Genomic DNA, 22,535 nt, shown 5'->3' with positions numbered 1-22,535 from the left:
TTAAGTATAAAAAATATTTTTAATGCATAATGGTCCATCTCAAATATTATATGTATTATATCATTGCATTATCATATGCCTGCACATTATTGCATCAATAGATGCAATAATATGCAGGCAGTATTTTGATCTTGTCAAGTGGCCAGGTTGGAGCTAACGTGTATTACTTTGTATACTGTTGTGGGTAGCTGATGTATAAAAATGTCTCATATGAAAAGATATTTTTGTCAATAAAATCTTAGTAACAATCCATATAAAGTACAATACTTCCCTCTGGAATGTAGTGGGGTAGCAGTATAAATCAGTATGAAATGGAGATTCTCAAGTAAAAGAACAAGTACCTTTAATATTGTGCTGAAGTCCAGTCAGTACCAGAGTAAATGTAATTACTTTACTTTTCACAATTGACTGTCTTGGCTCGTATATAACCTCTGTGCCTACCTGCCCAATCTGTTGATGCCTGTTGGCTCTAGTCTTTAAATCCCAAAAGGGGGATTTGCCTTGACCAGGGGTCCTGCTAGAAATCCTGGGCTAGAACTAGTTCACCATGGCCCCTGAAACAGTAAATATACTGTTTATAATGCTTATTATTTGGGACTTTAATATGTGTGTTGTGTGTCTAAATTTTCATGGGAAAGTCCATTTAAATTGACCTTTTTAATAACCTGGTTACCTGTAAGAGCTCTCACTGCATCACCACACCCATGTGAGGATTGACAGCACGTTCCTGGTCCCTCCCCCAAAGCACAGATCTTAATCCCTGTTAATCTCTGCATCTACTGAGAGTATACAGTCATGGCTGCACCGAGGGAGAATTTACTATCTCTTGGGCATCTGACTGGCACAGACAGAGACACTTTCACAAATCGAAGAGAGCACAGTCTAAAAAAGAGGTAAGACCCTTTATGTTGCTGTAGAGACAAGGAGAGACAGATGTGGGTTTGGGGCTTTTTTCTTCCTCTAAATCACAATTTGATTCATTATGTAATTACAAAAAATATCAACCCTCCAAAATAATTTGCATAATACACTTCTTCTATAATAAGGACTTGTACTGTTCGGCACTAGAGGGAGTGTAGTGTAGTTTATGGTATTTTTATATAGAAACTACAGTATGTGAAATATTCTGGAAATACTACACTACAAAATACTATAAATGTATTAAGTTTTTAGTAGTTTTCTTTTAGAGTGAGATTTGGCAAATGCAAACAAAAGTAATAACAGAATGTCTGTGTGTGTGTGTGTAGCATGGGTTTTTGTGATGCTGTATTTTGATGCACTGTCCCTTTCTCTCACAGTTTCAACAGGTCAATGACATTGCAAGCTGATTTTTCAACTCATCAGGGTCCCCAACATCTGTAAGTTCACAGACAACATGCTGTACCCTATTATATATGTAGGTTTAAAGTTAAAAACAAACAAACAAACACCTGTGTACATGTTTGTGAATCTGACTCTGCGTGTGTGTTTCCTGCAGCAGGGTGATGCATCTGCAACAACGCTGGCAGGAGCTGAAGGACAGAGAGCGTACAGCCCAGCAGCACAACAGGCAGCTGCTGCAGCAGTTTGAGGAGGCTCAGGGCACACTGAGAGAAATGATGGCCCGCACTGCTGCCATGAAAACTATTCGGGTAGAAACACACACACACAGACAGACACACACACACACACACACACACACACACACACACACACACACACAGAGAGAGAGAGAGAGAGAGAGAGAGAGAGAGAGAGAAACCTTCTCTTGCCTTATTTAATGCCCTAATGCTGAACCTTCATCTCGACCTTTGAACCCTGCAGATGGAGTATGAGAGGTACCTTGAGGAGAACTCCCCCCGCTGGCAGCAGCAACTCAAGGAGAAAACACAGGCTGCTCAGAGGAAGGTACAAGCAACTCACAGTACTTGGAAATCAGAAATATGTAGCTAAAGAATACAGAGACTGAAAAAATGTCTATGAAACTGGACCTAAAACATCTCCTCAACCCGCTTCTTATGAAAGAAAAAACACTAAGATGAATTTCTAGTGTAAAATTTGCAAAATTACAGCATAAACCATGAGACATCTCTTAATAATTGTAACAGTTTGTGGCTAAATATGAGCTATCATTTGTTTAAAAAAACAAAACATGCACACAGGTGTTAATAATGTTTTTGCTTGTCACTTGTCACACTCTTCTGTCGATTGTACACTGTATGCCATGCAGCCTTATCAATATGACAAAAAAGTGTGTTTCCTGGACAGAGGATGGATGAGTATTTGAAGATGTGTCTGAAAAATACAGAAGAAGAACAAGTGACAAAGTCTTCTGTAGATCGACCTTTACTTTCACAAGGTTTGTCCTCTTCCCTGCTTGATTTAAGAAAGGTTATTGCCACATCTGTTCTTGAATTTAGGAGTGTTTTCCAGACAATTTAGGAGTGTTTTCCAGACAGGGAAAATACTCCTAAATTGTCTGGAAAACACTCCTTAATTCAGGGAACACAAGGGACTTTAACAAATTACTTACTTTACAAGAATGTTCCACAAAGTATTTTCCACAGCTCAGTTGTGTGGGGAAATGTTTTGTTCAGATATTTACAGTGAGCATCACACATTCAGTAAGTCCTACTTCACACATACTCTATAAACTCCCATCTAACATGTATCTCTGTCCACAGGTGCTACCAAAAAGCCACAAAAAGTTTCTGCACCTCAGGAGTACTACAGTCAAAACAGCCACTTGGACTACAACCAAGATGACACCCTTCAGTCAACCTGGCTGACTCACCCTCAACCTCAGACAGTGAGGTTTCCTGTCAGAGTGCCCTATCGACCTCAGGGCTCCTCTCAAGCTCCTCCATCTTTCCTCCCACATCCTCACCCGTTCCAGCTCCAGCACCTCGCTGCCACTCCCGGTCATCACCAACCCCGGCCCAGGCAGAATCCACCAGGCTGGGCCTCCACTCAGCCCGACCACTCCTGGTTCTGGACTTCTGGTGCAGCTGGGATGCCTTCAGGCTATGAGGCTTTGTGGGGTCAGCTCTACATGGAGGAGCCTCCTCCTGAGAGAGGGGTGGTACCTGTTGTAGCAGAGGAGGCTGAGACGAGCAGAGCACCAAGCCTAAAGACGGAGAGAGGAGGTGGAAGCAGGAGCAGTCACTTATCCCAGGAGCTGGACATTAAACCAGGTGGGAACAGCAGGTTGACATTTTCTGATAACACATCAAACAGGCACATATCTTCTGTCAGTATGTGTGAGATATTTTTTTATAAATGTATCTTCCTGTAATTTCTGTGTGTTTGTGTACATCCTTTCCCTAGTCCGTCTGTCCAGTGGCCACACAGAGAGCAGCGAGAGTGGCAGGGATTCCAGTCAGGCGAGCAGAGAGAAGAAGAGGAAGAGGGAGAAGAGAGGAAGAGCACAGCGTACCTCCTCAGAGAGTGAAAGATGCAGCTCTCAGGAGTACGTAATTATATTCTTGATATATTTATCATGGATTTCCACTTTGTATTTTGCTGTAACCCATTCAACTACCCCTCTTTTCTTCTATATATTCTCTCCCTCCCTGCTTTTCTACATCATTACTAGTTTTTCCTACCAGCTAAAAAACCCATGTGCCCATTATTAGTGTTACCCTCATTTTACTTATGTACTTTCCTTCTTATCTTAGATGCCAGTTTTTGTCAGTGGTTCCCAGCATTTTTTTGGTATATGACCCTTAAGAGTCAAGCAATGTCCTTGTCTCCGTTAAAGAGTTTTTTTGGGGGAGTTTTTCCTTCTCCGAAGGGTCTGAGGATAGAGGGAAGACTGTATGCTGTACAGACTGTAAAGGCCCTTGAGCCCTTGATTGTCATCTCCCTAGTTAAATTTACACTTTTCACTATTACATATGATCACATGAAATTGTGTTTCCCTGGGCTTTGATGAGAAGCCATGTAATACGAGAGAAGAATTTAAAATATTGAAGAATTTAAATTGGTATGTACAAATAACAGTAAAAGAAGAGCAACACAAATATATTTCATGATCATACAGAAAAATACACAAAATGTGTTTTTTTCAACTTATTTCCTTTGTTGTTGTTGTTGTCTCTCTCTCATGACTGTGGCTCAGGATGTAGACTTGGTGGTTCATTAGTTGCAGGTTTGGTGTCCTTGAGCAAGATGCTGAACCCCAGTTGCTCCTGATAGTTATGTCAACGCTTCACACGTTAGCTCGCTGCCATCGGTGTGTGAATGAGAGGCAAATTGTAAAGCAGTTCAGGTAAAAGTGCTACATACTGTAGATGCAGCCTATTAACATTCATTTGTGGAAACACATTCCATGATGTGGACATGGTCCTTTAGTTCCAATTAAGGGAAATCTTGATGCAACAGCATACAATCATATTTTAGACAATAGAGTGTCTACAACTTTGTGGCAGAGGTTTGGAGAAGAACTTTACCTTTGTCAACACCTAGTGCGGGTCGGCTTTATTTCCAACATCAGTGTTTGATTTCACGACTGCTCTTGTATTTACATTAGAGCAAATCCCTGCAACCAGATACCAACTTCTTGTGTGAAGAATCACACATATGGGTGTAGTATTTGGGTGTCCACCTGCTTTATTTGGGTACCTTTTGACCCCCATATTCTGTACCATTAAGCTATGTTCTAACTACCATACAACCATACTTTAATTTGCCCAATAAACTTTTTTTTTCATCAATTTCCCTCTCAGGTCATCTTGGACTTCCAGTGCCATTGTCGTTGCCTCGGTTCCAGCAGCCCAAACTTCAGAAAGTGAAGCCTCATCAGAGAAAAGCAGCACCAGAAGTAAGAAGACAAGGCGGAGGGTTGAAGAAGTGGCTGCTGAATCACCGAGGATGGAGAAGGTAGAAAAGAAAAGGAACAGGAGCAAAGGAGACAACCAAGAAAGTCACAATGAGGAGAGTCAGTGTACTAGCGGGGAGTCAGAGGAACCCAGGAGTGAAAATGCGGGGAATCAAAGTCCTGACGAAAAATCAGAGAGCTGCAGGGACGAGTCAGGATCCCAGAGGGAGGAGGGGTCAGGGAGCGTCAGTATACGACTTGAAAATGGAGATGCAGATAAATCAGAGCAGGAGAGTAGCAATTCCGAACAAAGCAGAACAGGACAAAAGGTTGTGGAGGTAAAGGGGCACGAGAAAGAACCGGGAGATGGAGAGGAAGATGACGATGAAGGTAGTGAGGAAAAAGAGCCAAACAGCCAAAGAGATGAAGAACAAGAGGACAGATGTGTGGAGGATGATGAGGAGGTTTCTGCAAGAAAGAATACCATAGAAGAAGAAGAGGAAACAGGAGCAGAGGATGAGATGGAGGAGCAGGAGTCAGATGAGGACCACGGAGATGATGAAGAGCAGTCAGACGGGCTGAAGAACGAAGACGGTGAGATCAGAAAACAGGCGTCTCCTCAGGATGAAGAGTTGGATGAGGATGAGAGTGAGGGAAGTGAGGGCAAGATAGAGGAGGATGATGAGGGATCAGATGAAGAGGAGGACGGAGGTGGGGAGGAGGATGAAGAGCAGAGGATTGACAAGGCAGGAGAACTAGAGGAGGAAAGAGATTCAGAGGACAGTATCATCTCACCACAGGAGAACAGGTAAGACAGAGAAGGAATTTGTGATTTTCCTATCAATTAAAACCTGAAAAAGAACCTGAACGACGTGCAAACTTGTGTTTTCAGACCTAAAAAGATTCACATTATTCCAGAGGAATCAGCTGAAGACGATGACGGGAATGATGGGAGCAAAACAGGATCATCTCAAGACGACTCAAATGAAATCAGTGATGAGGATGATATCGAGAATCTCCTCGCACCTCAAATGCAGATAAAGAAAAACGAGTGAGTGGTTGTTTTTGATTTTATGCTGGTAAAAAATATCCTGAAATATGAATCTCACTTTTGTTTTTGTTTACTTTTACAATTTTAGAGAAAAGGACCTGAAAACTGAAGAGAAACCCGAAGGTACAGCATTATCATTTAATTACAATTAAGGTTAAATGGATACAAAACTATGTTGATTCTGATTTATGTTCAATTTGTTTTCCAGCAGTTTGTGACAAAGTGGAGATTTTTCAAGTCACATCGACAAAGACGGATCAGCAGAGCGACTCTGACGAGTTCGACCATTTTTACGACTAAATGTACCCAAGAACAAAGGACCAAAACATACGTCAGTCATTAAGAGTTGTAATATATCAAGAGCATTTTTATTCAAACAAGGGAAAGTGGATTCAAATTTGTCATCAAAGATTCAACATCTCTCACTTGGAATAACCATCACATTAAACTGTGCTGCTCACATATTCAACAAGGATGGATTTTATTCTTGGACTCAATTTTCATCAGGTTTCCGTCTCCTCCAATCAGAACCACAGAAGCTTTTTAACTACATAATAACAACAACACTCTCTAGTAGATGTAAGAGAATACTCATACAAGAGGTAACAATAATTTATTGAAGAGATTGCTATTGCTGCTGTATCTGAGTGACCAATATTCAAAGTCAAGGCATCATCATCATCATCATCATCATCCAGAGTACACAACTGCTGATCAGGCCACCCCACATGTCTGTTCGTCATATAAAAATAAACCAATAAGCCAGTTGGTTTCAACTGTTTTTTTATACATATTTTACATTTTCAGTTTGTTCCTGGTAAATGCAGCTCATATCTGGTGTCAATAAGAAATTGAAGTCCTTATTCTGATTAGATTTTCACCACCTGAGCAGCCAAACAGGGGCTCACTCTCTTCTGGTCCTCTGAAGACGCACTGCGCTGAATGAGAAGTCTGCCGTACGTTCCGCCCACCTGGCCTTTGGTCAGACGTCCAGGATTTACACACACGCAGCCAATCACATCCTGAGTGAAAAATGAAGATAAGATGAGGTTTTCAAAGACACAGTGTGAATACCTCACAGATAAATAGAGCCGTCTAACATGGACATAAACTCTGTTGCAAATGAAAAATTCTTCCATTTTAAGGAAGGAAACTTTTTCAATGACATTTTATTGGTTTCAAGAATTTTGAGAAACAACTCAAGAAGAATTATTTAAGTGAGTTAACATAATGTAAAATCTTATTTTAAAATAGTTTCTTGCCTCGTTATATTGTCTTCTGCATAATTAAAAATGGAATTGACATACAGACAATCTACTGTTGCACTCCCTGTTAATTAAAACTGTAAAAAAAAAAAAAAGAAAAGAAAAGAGGAATAAAAGTTTATTAACAGGCTGTAGTCTGGTATGTGAGCTCTGTACCTTAACAAAGTAGCGCAGCTCAGAGGGGATGATGAGAACGTCGGGGGTGATCGGCATCTGACCGAAGCTCTGGAACTTCTCATAGTCCATGTTGACCTCCTCCACAGGCGGGTACAGTGGGTAATAACTGACAGTTAAAACAGAAACATAGCGGTTGTTAATGCCGAACAACGTCAACATAGAAAACAGAACAAATAACCTGTTTTAAGTCTTGTTTACTCTCACCTCCTCTGGGTCAACATGTGCTTTAGTATGCGTGAGAATCTGTCCGATCCAGTGCCGCTGCAACACAAAACCGACACCATTACTGTTACTGACGGCATGCATTTACATATTTGTAAAACTATCACAGACTGTACACTGCTAATAATTCATTTCTAACTCAACTGCATTGATGCATGAAGGTATGTGACTACTACAAATAGAATTTCTGTTAATGCCCTTCGTCTTCCTCACCAGCTGATCTCCTCTGCTCCCATGTGGAACAAGATGTCAGTGGACGTCAAGCCAAAGGTCACGCCGTCGATCAGCAGGGTGCAGGGGTCAGGGACCAGCGTCACACGCTGCACAGTATGAAGAGAAACATTACATTTAGCTGATCATGAAATGTGACCGTCTGCATTTCCCACAAAAAACCCAACAATTTTCTAAGTTCCTCTGCTTGATTGTCCGTTTCAGCCTGTATGAAAGAGATATTGACTCAAGTCAGACAACTGAGACTTGAATCAAGACTCAATTCTGATGTCTTTAGATTTGACAAAATGAGAAAAAAAAAAAAAGAGCGCTACTTGACTGATGTTAGGACCAATAACTCCCCAAATCCAAAGTTTTGAATCATACTATTAAAAATGAGGCTTGGGACGATTACTCACAGACCTATTACATGTTTATGGTCATTAGAAAGTGACAAGCAGTTTGTTTCATCAACATATAAAATCCTACAGTCGAGTCTTTGTATGTCTGACCTGGGCCTGGTCCTTGAGGTTCGGCACGGTGAAGGGAGGCTGTGGGTAGATGAAATGATGGTTGATGTCTCTCTGGGACGGCACAAACACCAAACGACAGCCGACACTGGCAAAAGAAAACATGCTTGTCATTACAGAACAAGACAACTAGAAGAGTCTACAGCTATGGTTGTAATGAGATACAGTGGTGCTTTGAGCTAAATGCTAACATGCTCACAATGACACAATGCATCAGATGTAATGTTTACAACGTTCACAATCTTAGTTTAGCATGTTACCATGCTAACATTTGCTAATCAGCACTTGACACAAAATACAGCTGAGGATGATGAAAATGTTATTCGTTTTGCAGCTATCTGGATGAAGATGCCAAACAATCAAGTGACTGAGCCACAGTGTTAGCATGGTTAAAAATACTCTGTGACATTCTAGTAAAAAGTGTAAAAAGATATGAAACGTACCTTTTGGTGCCATCCACGATGCTTTCAATACATCTTGAGAAAATGGCCTCAAAGGTCTCAGTCACCTGGGCTTTCTGTTTGGGAAACAGAGGAGACGGTAACACATATTCATCATCAACCAGCTTGATTTGAGCAATTAACATGTTGGACAAAAGGATTTCACGTTGCCTTTTTTTGACTTGAATGCTAAATATTAGTTCCTGAACAGGAGAGTAATCTCGGACGAGGACACAAACTGTTGAACGTACCTCAATTTGTTCATGTTTGGAATCCACGAATGGGCCCAACTGGAGAAGAGAAGAGGAACAGATATGAGCATATGTGGAAGAACTACAGATTGTAATGCAGCAAAAAGAGAAACCATACCAGCAGGCAGACATCAGGACGGTCCCTGACAATGACATTGATTAGGTCCAGCAAAGGGTCAAAGGTCAGGCTGTCAGAAGGTGTGTACGGTCCGCAGGCCACCAGGACATTCATGGGATCTGGAGTTACATAAGAAAAGAGTGTTTTCATGGATGTGAAAGCGACTCCAGTCATGCCTTCCTTTGTAGATCAAAGCTTTCTGTATGTTCATGTTCTTTTTTTAGTCATTGGATTTACAGAAAATGTTACAGACAGAAAACCATGAGAAAGGTGCATAGTACAATTATGATAGTCAGTAGCAGGATGCATTGATGTCTGTATTGTGCAATATAAAACCAACATCACTCCTTACCTTCATCCATCTCCATTTTCACCTCAGAAGTGTAGAAGGGCAGAGGGACTCCCTGAAAAAGACAAAAATATTAACAGAAGATACTCAGATACACCCCACTCTAAAAGCTGAGATACTCTGTTCCATCTAATTTGAATGTTCAAACAATGTTTCGATAAATATTGCATTATTTTAGACTGCAATACATTGTAAGAACTTAGGAAATGGGTTAAACTGTAGCTGACCTCATGGAGTTTAGAAGCCATCAGTTTTCTTCCTGTTGTGTTCATCCCCTCCATCACCACCACCTGAGAAAATATGACAGACGAGGAGATCAATCTATACTCCAAGATAAATGCTCCCTGACACATTTGGAAAGAGATGCAATCAAGGCAACAAGTGAATAAGAAGGAGGAGCATTTGGCCTGTGACAGGCTGGGAATGGTTGTTGTTGTTGTCAGAGTTCTCGGTCAGACGCTGGGTGAGTCTCCAGCCCAGGTCCTTGGCATGCTCTGTTACTCTTGGTGGCCATATAACCTGCTGCACACAAACTCAGTGCACAGGCAAAGGAGAGACCACCATTTACTACTAAATGGCAGAAATCGCACAGAGTCATTGATGTCAAAAATATTTCTTAATGCTTTTCAAAAAAGGGCTATCAAAGCAGTTTCATTTGTAGGTTAATCTGTCAAGACAAGACGTTTCCTTCTGCTCACCTGACCAGGAAACAGGGAGTACTCTTTGAGCTCTGATAGGTCCACAGGTACTTGCTGACCACCTTGCTCTGGTCCTGCCTCCAACAGAACTGACTGTGCGTTCAGTTTTCCATTACTGTCACAGCACACCTGACCCAACACAGTTATACTGTCCTACAGGTGGAGAGAAGTAAACATCAAGCTGAGCAGTCAGGAAAGTGTTAATTATACAAATGTAATATATATAAATAAGCTAGTGTGGAGTCACAGTGAGTAGTCAAGCTGAGCACTTTTTACTGGCAGGGGTCCACATACCATGATGTTTATACAATTATTGTTTTATAACAGATGAGAACATTTACATTCATGAATAACATCTGCCTGCATCAAATGAATGAACAGATGATTCAAATGTACAAAGTTCAGTGCTGAGCAGCAAAACTGTACACTCATTATTTAGTTTAGTTTTTTAAAAAGCCTGTGAACCTATCAGCTGACTGGTTAAAAAACCCAACAAACAAACATGTGAGTCTGACAAGTTTTAAGATGATAAAATATAGAGAAAATACAAAATATCTGTGATTTTTCCAAAATCTTTGGAAATTAAAAGGTTTAAGCTTCTGTGATTTTACCATTTTTTAATAACAGTTACATCTCTGTACCTGTGCTGGCAGAGAGACAGGGGAGAACTCTTCGATGTTAAAGTGTGTCCGGAGGCCTTCACCCAGCTCCTCAATCTTCTCTGTCAACACTGAGGAACACAAATGCAAAGATCTGTATTATAAATGGGCAATAAGTACAAAAAAGTCATAAGGTACTGTCTTTATTTATATAATCAGACTGTACATTTCAGGCGAGCATGTTTTCAGTTTATAATGAACTCAGTGTTGTGTATGTATGGCACTTTTTATGTATGGTTACATGAAAAAGGAAAAAGTCCACCACGGTCACTGCCACTTGTTAGTGTTTTTTCTTTCCTCTACAACTCTAAAATATATACCAAACTGTAACATCATACAATTAACTCTCTTCTTTGTAGTTTTATGACTTCACAGGCACTTCTGTTTTGTTTTTTTTTTTTAAATTTCTCTCACCATTTCGAACGTCGCGTAGCCTCTGGAACATGTACTTGTAGCTGCAGCGGAGGCTGTCTTCAGGCCCTTCCAGCAGCTCCAGCTGGACTCCTACACCAGGAGCCTTCCTGCCAACCCAGCGTGTTCCCTGCACAGCCCCGAACGTGACCACCACCTCTCCTTTCCCACCACGCTGGCTGTACTTCTGTGAGGGAGTTGCACTGCAAAGACAGAGGAGAAGAAAAGTTGAGTCAGGTGACAACTAATGTTCACCAGAACAAGTGATGGTGGTTAAGTGATCAGTGTAATTTACTATCCTGACACTTAGGCTGTGTGATGTTTTCACTTCAATTTGTTAAATAACCATTTGGAGAGTGTGTCAAACTCATTTGAACAAGCAGGTCAGTAGTAAGAATTAAAGACTATCCTGCATCTTTGGATTCTCACCATTATTATGGTATTTATATTTGTGGTTTAGCACTTACTATTATATAAATTAAAGAAAGAATAAAATCAGCAACAACTAAGTCTCTTTGTAACAAAGAGCAGCTCTGTATACCAATTTGGAAACAAGAAATATGACCACACAAGCTGATGTCTACTTAAATGAAGAGAGAAAATGATTTTAAGACTAAATAGTTGTTAGGATATGATAAAAGTGAACCACCATCAGAACTAGAAACTGCTGTTTTTCAGCAGCTTTCTGACTGTTGCTGTGTATTGTTGTGTACCTGGGAGAGAAGCTGGCAGGAGACAACAGCAGGCCAGGGCTGGCCAGCAGAGCTACACTCCTCTTCGATTGAGGGTGTTCTGGGGTGGTTAACGCTCGTTTCTGAGAACCCTACACAAACACACAAAGACAGGGTAGAGGATACTAAGTGAGCAAGCTCTTAAAAACATATCTATATAAAGAAAATGTAAACAAGAGGGGCAGCTAGTGAGCCACACTTCTTTTATCTCAGCTTAGCTTTAAAAGTGCAGACCCCAAAAGAAACCCTGTAGTTTCAGCATGCCACTATCATACCACTACACACAGCAATTTCATTAGTTCTTACTCCGACAAACAGTTTTTTTTTGAAGAGTAGACTGTGGACAATACTCTCTGAAGTCAAAGTTACAGCTTACCTTAGCAGGAGTAGAGTAGGCATCCAGTAGATTCTCCTCCTCCTCCTCAGCTTTGATTCTGAACACACAATATGTCAAGGTTTGTAACACAAGGGCATCACAGCGGACAGATGAACTCCAGAAAGAGGTGTTGCTGGATATTTAACGTGAAAATGTTGCTGAGAGTTTACTGCAAAGGATACAATTCTTGTAGTGAGTGGATGTCTCTAGTTCTGTTAAGAGTTTCTTCTCTTTTGAAGCTTTGTTTGGATTTATTCTTCTTGTTTAAGACCTGCCAAGAAAGTGGACACACTGTAAATACAAACTGATGCTGAGGACAGTGCACTGACAGTAGAGAGCCCAGGTCAAACCAATAATATCCGAAACACAATCCAAAAGTGACACAAAAAGTATTTATTGAATATATCATGAATTATTCAGAAAATATGAACATGGTCACCTCATGTTCAAATTGTTCCAGAGTGACCATGGTCAGTTTTAGTCCATCTTTCGTGGTGCTGTAAGCCACCCACTCCAGCACCATCTCATCCGCCTGTATCCTGTTACAGATACACTGCTCCACCACTGAAGACAGAGGAGATATGAAGGAAAGGAAGCAGAGCCGGTAAACAACAAGGCGACTGTACATACACAGAGACAACATGAATGTGATATTACAACAATGACTGTGACTATTATAAATAAGAGGTGAAGGGTCAACGCTGACTACTTGAGCACATGATTCACATAACAATGGCTTAAATTTTATTTTTTTTCATATTTTCATTTAATTCAGACAGTACACACTAATTAACACTGACATGAGGTAAATGTGCCACATTTGACCAAAAGGTACATTTTAATTGGCAGTCAGAGGAGGTTGATGTTGTTAATGAGCGAGACAAAACAACATAAAAGCCCATGTAATGATAGAGAAATGACAAGAAACCCAATTTAAGTAATTACAAAACAGTCACATACTGTAACGTTATATGACAGTAATCAATTAGCAGCAGATGAGACTAAACATCACTAACAATAGTTAGCTTCTTACTCTTGTCCAGGACGGAGTCATCATGGCAGGGTATGTCGAACATTTCCAGTTCTGACTTTAAGCTTTCTGATGTTACCGCTGACATTGTTTTTAAGTTTTATAGTTACTAAATTACGACGAAAGTGTGTTGGAGATCAACCGTTGGTTAAGTCCAGAGCTGTGGCGACGCTTCAGTGGCTAACGTTAGCTTCTGCTCTCACTTCATAACAACACCGACCGCTTGAAAGAGATTTTTTTAAAAACAGAAATCACATAAATTAGCTTCGAGTTAAGTGCTGGAAACAAGAGCTCGGAGTAAATCTCAACATAATTTCATTTTACCGCGAAAAACGGCTCTCGCTGTTGGCGGCCGGAATTTACGTCATATCCGAAACAATGCTCTTCTTCTGTGGTTTTACTGTCGGACTACAAACCAAAGTTAGAGGTGCATGCCGCCACCTACTGTACCGGAGTGTGTAACATCATTACTTTAAACAACAAAAACTAACAAATAAACGAAAAAAAACATTACAAAGAAGGTATATTCTGGACATGAAACCTGTTTTGTTTAAATACTTAAATAAAGCCCTTTGAACCTGTAATTGTTGTCTTCTTCTTTGTTGATTTTTAGAGGTGATTTGCATATAAAATGTTGCTTTACTGCCTTCTACTAGATTGAAAGTAAGACTCAATTCTCATATCTAAATCATTATATATAAAATAAAATAAAGTTCATCCCCACCCCTCATCCCATTCTCTAATATAACTTCTCACTCTAGGCTCTGAGAGGGCCTGGAAACCTCTTTCAACAGCTCCTGCACTTCCTGTAATCCAGGAATTTCCACTATATCCAAAAGCTTTCTCGCCACATCAACTATATCTAATCACCATGGCCAGGCAGGAGTCTGACACAGCGCCACAAAAAGCCACTGCTGCCGCTTACTGTTAGTGTTTATTCTAATTTTGCCCTCATAGCAATGAAATATATTTGTTTAACCAGTCTTGATATCCCAGTTTAACTTGTTTTGAACCCAGATGCAATACCACAACTTACATTACTATATAATACAACCTTACAGTCTCAGTAAAGCTTTATACACTTCATGAAACCTGCAACTAGTATTAAAGGACATTATATTGTACAGATACTCATGTTATTGTACCACATTGTTTATTTAGGGGTATCAACACAGGATTATGTCAAAAAAAATCCAAAACTGCAGTTCAATGTTGGTCTTAAAACTATGTTAAAGCAATATCTACTGTAACACACAAACTATAATGAAAAAGATGTATTTTGTTTTAAATTAAAAGTTAAATAGATATTTCTATTCTCAGCACAATTCCTAAATGCATTGCTACCTGCCTTAAATTGCAGATATATTATATTATTATATTAACAGCTTTCAACCAGAAAAAGAACTCTTTTAAAACACACAACGTTCTCAGATTTCTGTTCTTGTGGGCTCTTCATCACTCTCAGGATGCTCTTCCATCTGTAAAAGCAATGAAATAACACATGTTTGGTGACGTTCAAAATCCAACATCTAGAAGGATTAAAGTGTTTTTTTTTTAGTATCAGTTTGGTGATCAACAATCTCATCTTGCTCACCTGAGCAGTGTGACACCTGCCCTTGGGAATGAATTTCCATGATGTCACCGTCCTCAGTGATTCACGGAGGGAGGCCGACAGTTCATGAGTGTCAGACACCTGACAAACAGATACATTATGGATGCACATCTGACTTTTGTCATGCTATCAACGCATATACATGTATCCCTGTACTGTATGTAACAGGTATATTTGCAGTGTATCAGATGACCTGATAACATCTTTGCGAGTCATGTCAAATTATGTTGTATATAATTGACTAGATCCACACATATATTTTCAAATATTTTCATATTTTCACACCTTCATGCTGTTCAGGCAGGCATTTCTGAAGTCCATGTTACTGCTGCAGCTCACGATACCAATGGACGAACTGAGAATCACTTCAACAGCTGATCGCAGCTTCTCTTGGTCCTTACATGTCACACACACACACACACACACACACAACACCCAAACACACGCTATTATAGGAACAAACACTACATTATTTCAAAACCACACAGCCGCAGAGACATTTCAACTCTTACAGTTAGTGTGTGTCTGTGTATCTCAGACTTTGCTTGCCTTATTTCTGTGATTTTGGGCTTTCAGTGTGTTCTTCAGCTCAGTCTGAAGTGCTGTTGTGACCGCTCGGCTGTTGTTGTTCAGAATATCCTCCAGGTGGTGCTCTATCAGTGCCTCAGTAGCTATAGTAGGATTACAGACAACCCAGTTGATACCACAACTGCAGTGGTAACTTCTTCTTGTACTATGCCATAGTAGAAGGATATCAAAAGTGACCAAATGCTAGCTTCAATGCAGCACTGTGTGATTAAACATACTGCAGCTGTCTCTCACCCATAATATCAGAGAGCTGGGAGATGAAGGAGTCGCTGTGCTGCAGGAAGAGGAAAATCAAGAGCTTCTGTTTCATGGGGAGAAGACTTGATTCTCGCTGTGGCTCCTCACAGTTTTCTTGTTCTACTGTGTACACAATGCCGCTGCTATGGGCAAGATCTGCAGAGGGAAAAATGCAAAGGTTAATAACATCTTTGCAGGGCTCCCTGGTAGCCTAATGGTTAAGTCACATACCACAACCACAACATCCACAGTTTGATTGCCAGCCGAGAGACCCATGTTGCAAGTCACACCCCTCTCTCTCATTGTTTCCTGTCTCACTGCATGACTCTTCAGTAAAAGGCCAAAATATATTTTTGCCAATTGAAATTTTGAAGGAAAAGGAACAAAAACATAATTATTGGTGATGAAATCCACTGCAAACTGTAAACACATGGCAAGGCTGGACAGGCTGAAGGAACATGGGTAAAACAGTGGGTTGTAGAAAATGCACATGTATTTAACATTGTGGTAATGATAAAGTAAACCTTTGGGTTGGGCAGGTCATTGTTTTGACAGTTGGTTTTCCAGCTCTTGTATCTTGAGTTCATTCAAGTTCAGTGATTCAGCAGATGTTATATGAAAGTGGGGAAATAACAGCTTTAGCATCTCAAAATGTGACCCATTTCCAGGTCAACCAACCTTTACTACGATAATGTTTGTGATAGAAGATCTCTGGGGGCCAAAGAGTGTGAGAAGTTTATGTTGCGTGAAGGAATGAATTTATTACTTGTGATTAATGTAGATCTGTGGTCTTGCTTGTGGTTGTGATTCATTGTGTAAAGTACAAGGGAAAGAAACACTTAGCATTATGCAACAACAGTTTCTGAGAAATCAGGCCAGTTCTTAAATTTGACTATTTTAAATAGTTTTTTTACTCTTGAACTATTTTACATAGTTCAAGAGTAAAGTGTCTCTTTACAGTAAACCAGTTCACCAAACCAACTTAGATTTAGATTAGTTTTGAATTAACTGAACTTAATGAAGGTTTACATTACACCTTCAAGAAGGCAGAAGTTAAGTTAGATACGCTGACTGTTGACTGGACACTAAAGAATTATTTGAACTATTTCACAGAAGACCAACCACCAGCTAGTAGAGAGAATCACACTCAGTAATACTGATTAAATCATTTAAATCATTGCTACTGCTATTATTATTCGTCATATTTCTACTTTTATTATCGCTGTTATTGTTATTGTTGTTGTGCTTCTCTGTGTCTCTCTCGCTCCTCTCCTCCTCCTTCCTTTTCTCTCAACCTAACCGGTCAAGGCAGATGGCCGTCCACCCAGAGCCCCGTTCTGCTTGAGGTTTCTTCCTGTTGTCGCTCATAGAGGAATGTTGGGTTTGTGTATATTAAAGAGTACGGTCTAGTGCCGGAAATAACATCTGTTGTGATTTGGTGCTATCCAAAAAAAACTGAATTGAATTGAATTGAATTGAAATTGAATTGAATTTTCCAAAACCATTTTGCATGTGTGAAGAAAATGGAACATTTTACACTTTTACACAAGAATTACACTGATATTCAACTATTTTCCACACCCTTTGGGGGAAATTTAATACTATCCAGATGACTTTTTGTGAATCAAAATACTGAACAAAACATTCACATGATCACATCTGCAAAATGTTCAACTTTTTCCGATCTGCAAATCTTACAAAATCCATTACGGAAAAAAGATTGAAGTATAATTAGGTGTTTCCAGCTGAACCCACTTATTTAAAATTAAGAAAGGTCATCGTCGAAATTAAATACGGCAATTAAAAACACTGATTTCTGGTATAAAACGGGATGGAAATCTGTAACCAACTCAAATACATTGTAAACCATTTCACCACCAAACTTCCTGCTCTATTTTCTTGCACTGTGAATTTCAATGTGAATCAGTGCAGATTAGTTGCATATGAATGTAATTCACATGAGACACATTTGTACAAATCAGCGGTGAACGTTTCCCTGCTGGTGCCTGGACTTGCATTTTTGTCTCGGAGCGGAAAGCATGTCACCACTCCAAGAGCTGGTCACTTTAAGGTACTTGTTTTTGTGTTGTGCGAGTGCTCTTTTTTTCAACTTCCATTGTTCTGTCTCGTTTATTCCTCTGGTTCAGATTACTGGCTTTTTTGTGGTCCATTAAAGTTTTTATGAGCAGCTTCAGGCTGGGCTGTGTGCACATTCTCTCTCGATGGAATAAACACAAATGGTCCACATTAGTCATGTGCAACTCAGGCCTCATATTCAAGAAGTAAATTTGAGTATTTCAGAAAGTCACTTTTTAAGACTGGTTTACCTATTCTGTATTTAGGACCTACTCCAGGTTCAGTTTCCACACTGTCATCTGACCATCAGTATGTGTGTTACCCTGCAGTGGCTGCGGTCTACCTGTGAAGGAGGAGCAGTGAAGGCCCTGCAGGCCCAGTTCCTGACAGTCCAGATGAGCAGGGAGGTTCTGGAAGAAGGCGGAAGGGCCAGTTACAGGAACATTACTGGGGCTGTATACCAACACCTGAACACATGTGAAGTCAAGGAAAAAATCTGTGTGCTTGTCTGTTTTCTTATGTGATACAATCAGCAAAGGATATTTGTATTTCAGTGAGCCGCGTTGCCAGATTAGGGTACTGCTGCACGCAAGGGCTCAGAAGTGTGACAAACTGGACGCTCAGCTCTCCGTACAGGCCTCGGTCCATGGCTTCTGGTGGGATACTTAGTGGAAACCTGCCTCCAAGAACAGGATGACCTCCCTGACACCAGTTTCCTGTCTTCACACGCACCGGGGGACTTCAAATCGAAAGAGAAAGAGAGAGAGAGAGAAAACGTTCTGCAGCCAAGAGTCCACTTGACAGCACGATTTCCAACATGTTTTTGTAGCATTAATACATGAAGATAAAGTTGAGTTTGGTTACACTCGTGAGCCTTTTGGGTTCTGTAATCAACACAACACTGATCCACACAAACAACCAGCACTACTGACTGTGTACTGCTGGTGACATCCAAGAGCAGTGATGGCTGGACTGCACGAGCAACTTTACTTTTGATATTCACTCTGTAAGACAATAAACATAATGTTAGCAATTCATAAAAACAGACATTCCCATTAGTCATTAAAGTTTATGAACTGTCTTACACCTGAGGGGATTTAACTGGTGAGCCTTTATCTTGTTATCTTGTTATCTTATTTTTGTTATTATGTTGTAACTGCCACAAGCCAAAAACACAGAAAGCCACTATCAAAATCTGATCTACATCTTTGTTTGTGAGGTAAATGTTTACTTTTAAAATAACTGACAGACTAATCGATAATGAAAATACGCGTTAGTTGTAGCCCTACAATTTATAAAACACATACTTTATAAAACAAATAGATAAATTCTGTTAATTACACTTTGTCACTCTGGATGAATCACTACAGAATATATAATTCATGCCAAATTTATAGATAAGGAAAAAACAAAGAGATTAAAGTGTCATAAACTGTTATTTACCAGAAGGGTGGGAGATTTGCTAGATTTACCAGAAAAGGAGGCTAAGAGCTTTGCCTACATAGTTGAGTCATACCTAAATTCTTGCTGGATGGTCTGCTGATTGAATTTGGATTTGAGGTGTATTCTGATCTGTGAAAATGAAGGACAGTCAGCTTTTTGGAACAATACTTTTGGAACAATACTGTGGAAAGATGTCAGAGGGAAACTGATCCTACCCCGGCGTTAGCTAAACTGAATGTGTGCAGGAAAGCTTCAATATGAGGCTGCCAATCTGGACCGACAAGTCTTGCATCCTTCATCTGTATAGTGTAAAAAGATTATGTGTGATCATCTATGAAAAGTCTCATTTGAAAGACAGTATATTCAATTTAAAAATGTTACAGTTAATGTTTTTTTGTTTTAGATGAGAGAATTACTGAACTGCTTAAAAATTTTTAAGAATGATCTGCCTCTAACATCAGTAATTATTATCCAGACCAATAAGATGCTTGTAACTAATCACTGTTGTTTGTACCTGAAAGGACAGCAGTAATCTGAGGGAACCGTGCAGATCAGTGAAGGCACACAGCTCCTCAGGGTCAGGTTCAGGACACGGCCCTGCACAGGGAAACATGATGCTCTCCTTCAAGTCTGTGAGGACTAATGCAACAAAGAGAGGTTATACAGTATATACACAAACTAAGGATGTATGTACAGTATGTGTTTAGATGTGTGTGTGTGTGTGTGTGTGTACATGCCAGCTTGGAGTGCTTCCATTTTAATCCCCGTGCACCATGGACCAGCAGCTGCAACTGCGTTACGAATGAGAAAACTGTCAGAATGAAATGCTAACAGCTGCCGGCCACATTAATGTCACTTCAATTTGAATCATTTTTACAACGTGAGAACAGAGTTAAATAAAACTAAATTCAGAGCTATAATATTCCTCTAGTCTTCTAGTTTTTCCACTGTCACAGTAGTCATTTTGAAATGTATCCAAACCTGTACTTACTGGATGGATTGCAATTTGTTGTCAGATTTCTCTGAAATTATCTTGCAGATCTTTATCTGAAATCTCATTTTATTTATTATATGGATGGTTAATAATCATGTTATCAATGTCATTTTTCAAACAGAAACAATATAAAATGCATTGCTTACTTTATAATACTCATAAAAGCATGAGTTGTGGAAAGTAGCTCTGGTTATATACTGTAAAAACATCTTATTAGCAACAATAAGTCAATTAATCACAACTTAACTACACTAGCTAGTTATTTTGATAATTGATTGATCGTTTATGACATCTTTAAAGCAAAAATGCAAAATATTTGATGTTAAAATGTGAGAATTTGCTGCTTTTTCTAGTCTTAAATTATAGTAAATTGAATATTTTGGGGTTTTGGATTATTGGTCGGACAAAAGACGACATTTGATGAAATCACCTTGGACTCCAGGATATTTTGATGCACATTTTTTACTGTTTTCTGAGGTTTCTAGGCAATTAATCGAAAAAATACTGATTAAAATAGATTACTAATAATGAAAATTATCATTAGTTGCAACTGTTTTCTGCTTGTAAGTAAGAAAAGTAAGAAAAGATTTGTGAGCCTGAAAAGTTGTCCAGGAGGAAATGTGTACAATGTATTGAATTAACTATTATATGAATTTAAAACTGCTTTATGCCTGAAATCGGGCATGGTGCCCGCTTGTGTTTTAGGATAGGTGTTTATAATTGTACTCTCAAACATTAAACAAACATATATGTGCTTACGAATAAGGAAACTCATTGTATCAACGTTTTGATGCCTTCTTCCACTTAACAGGATGATTTGCCTTTATATACAATAAAAACAGTGATAGTAAAATGTATATTTTCCTGACATAATGCACTATGTCACTTTATAAAACAACCTACCTCTGTTGAAGCACATTTGGTGTCTCTTTTGATAGATATTTCCCACCAGACATGCTGATATATCTCACTTTTAGGCACTTTTACTCCACTGTTAGCTCACTCAAACACTAAAAACTTACCAGTGCAGTTCAGGCTTTGAACTGGAGCTCCTGTTTCAGGCCATAGCAGCACCAAAAGCCCCCCAGCAGTCTTCACACCCTGCTGTTGTCTTTGCTTTCTCAAAATCATGACCAACCGCAGCACCTGAGAAGGTCATATCAAACTGCTAGCTTAGCATTAGCATTAGCATGCTATACGTTAATTAGCTTCAAACCTTCGCTAGATGGGTCAGTCCTATTTTCTAATGAGTTCGGATCCACTATCTAATAACAAATGTGTTTTTTTATGTCTAAACGTTGTAACGTTGTGTTTCTGGCTAGAATAACCCTTCAGCATTAACTTACCTGCTGTATTTCTCTGAGCATCTTCAGTGTTTGGACACATGAGCTAAACTTCGCGGCAAACTGGCTTAAGGAGGAAGAAGCTGAAGTTATCTTCAGATAAATATGATATTTAGTGGCTGATTCTCAGTTTTTTTTCCACCGCTTACACTTGTGAAAGTATGTTGAACAACGTAGCAAACGCCTTAACGCTGTTTAAAAAGTTTCAGATTTATGAGACCTTTACTTAGCTTATGAAAACAGAAAAGAGGGTAATTTCACTGCTTTTTCCCATCCCATCAAAAACCACACACTTAGTCTTGTCAAATGACTCCAAAGATTCATTAAAACAGTTTCCGATTTGTGAAACCTTATTTTATTTGTGGAAACTGAAAAAGGGAGATTTTACTACTTTTTATCCCATCCAGACCAAATTAGACCACATATTTTCAGTTTCCACAAATATAGTACACCAGTGGTTCTCAAACTTTTTCACATCAAGGACCTGGCACCACGGTTTGGTCCTACTTTTAACTTGTGGTTCAGTTTTATTAACTTTTGTTTTCATTATTCAGTTGAGTGTTTGTTCAATTGTTTGTTTAGTGATTCAAGCCTGTTGTAATGCTGTAACACCCAATTGAGATTATCAAAATACACTTATCTATCTATATAAACTGCTAGTATCTCAGACCCTGCACAGTCATGGTCCAGTCCCACAAGTATTTTCATTCATTTTGTTTGAAAGCTTTACTCAGGACTGTGTGGGCGTGCACAGACTGGGCCTGACTGATGTGTTTCTCACTTTTGTTAGTTTTGTTGCTGGTGAAGTTACGTCTTTATTATTCTTATAAGCACATAGAGATTGGTTATCTCACGTAAAACATTAAATAGCCTTGCATAACTCCAACTTGAGTAAGTCTAATGAATCACAATAACTGGAAACACCT

At 39.5% G+C, this 22,535-nt stretch overlaps 3 protein-coding genes across 6 annotated transcripts; 1 reads left to right on the top strand and 2 right to left on the bottom strand.

The window, feature by feature from the left end:
- The first annotated feature begins 507 nt into the window (after positions 1-507).
- Positions 508-6,617, top strand: LOC122990821 (sarcoplasmic reticulum histidine-rich calcium-binding protein-like). The gene is made up of 11 exons (XM_044364338.1): positions 508-893; positions 1,299-1,358; positions 1,478-1,631; positions 1,804-1,887; positions 2,248-2,338; positions 2,664-3,173; positions 3,307-3,448; positions 4,707-5,606; positions 5,691-5,849; positions 5,938-5,972; positions 6,058-6,617. The coding sequence occupies exons 1-11, from the start codon at positions 796-798 to the stop codon at positions 6,147-6,149; spliced, it is 2,325 nt and encodes a 774-aa protein (XP_044220273.1). The 5' UTR covers positions 508-795; the 3' UTR covers positions 6,150-6,617.
- pola2 (polymerase (DNA directed), alpha 2) lies at positions 6,189-13,730 on the bottom strand. Of its 2 annotated transcripts, XM_044364340.1 has the most exons (19): positions 13,641-13,730; positions 13,320-13,538; positions 12,726-12,850; positions 12,469-12,557; positions 12,287-12,344; positions 11,893-12,002; positions 11,183-11,382; positions 10,751-10,839; positions 10,110-10,262; positions 9,639-9,701; positions 9,415-9,466; positions 9,063-9,181; positions 8,945-8,983; positions 8,697-8,770; positions 8,236-8,341; positions 7,727-7,833; positions 7,496-7,552; positions 7,271-7,397; positions 6,189-6,871 (listed from the first exon to the last, which is right to left on the bottom strand). In XM_044364340.1, the coding sequence occupies exons 2-19, from the start codon at positions 13,402-13,404 to the stop codon at positions 6,719-6,721; spliced, it is 1,806 nt and encodes a 601-aa protein (XP_044220275.1). In that variant the 5' UTR covers positions 13,405-13,538; positions 13,641-13,730; the 3' UTR covers positions 6,189-6,718. The 2 variants fall into 2 exon arrangements, with proteins under 2 accessions (XP_044220275.1, XP_044220274.1); XM_044364339.1 differs by having other exon boundaries at positions 13,320-13,707.
- A 722-nt stretch (positions 13,731-14,452) lies between these two features.
- Positions 14,453-22,242, bottom strand: zgc:195212 (DUF4554 domain-containing protein). Of its 3 annotated transcripts, XM_044364719.1 has the most exons (14): positions 21,613-22,180; positions 21,289-21,412; positions 20,010-20,063; positions 19,787-19,911; positions 19,488-19,571; positions 19,346-19,401; positions 18,762-18,833; positions 18,373-18,568; positions 18,173-18,296; positions 15,751-15,909; positions 15,478-15,599; positions 15,214-15,324; positions 14,911-15,009; positions 14,453-14,794 (listed from the first exon to the last, which is right to left on the bottom strand). In XM_044364719.1, exons 1-14 carry the CDS (start codon positions 21,631-21,633, stop codon positions 14,744-14,746), a joined length of 1,398 nt encoding a protein of 465 aa, XP_044220654.1. In that variant the 5' UTR covers positions 21,634-22,180; the 3' UTR covers positions 14,453-14,743. The 3 variants fall into 3 exon arrangements, with proteins under 3 accessions (XP_044220654.1, XP_044220653.1, XP_044220652.1); XM_044364718.1 differs by having other exon boundaries at positions 18,410-18,833; positions 19,787-19,869; positions 21,613-22,242; XM_044364717.1 differs by having other exon boundaries at positions 18,410-18,833; positions 21,613-22,238.
- Positions 22,243-22,535: the final 293 nt, after the last annotated feature.

Source organism: Thunnus albacares, chromosome 10 (assembly GCF_914725855.1).
Source record: "Thunnus albacares chromosome 10, fThuAlb1.1, whole genome shotgun sequence".
Classification (NCBI taxonomy): Eukaryota; Metazoa; Chordata; class Actinopteri; order Scombriformes; family Scombridae; genus Thunnus; species Thunnus albacares.
Note: the sequence above shows the minus strand (reverse complement) of the source record. Positions and strands in the feature narration are given on the sequence as shown.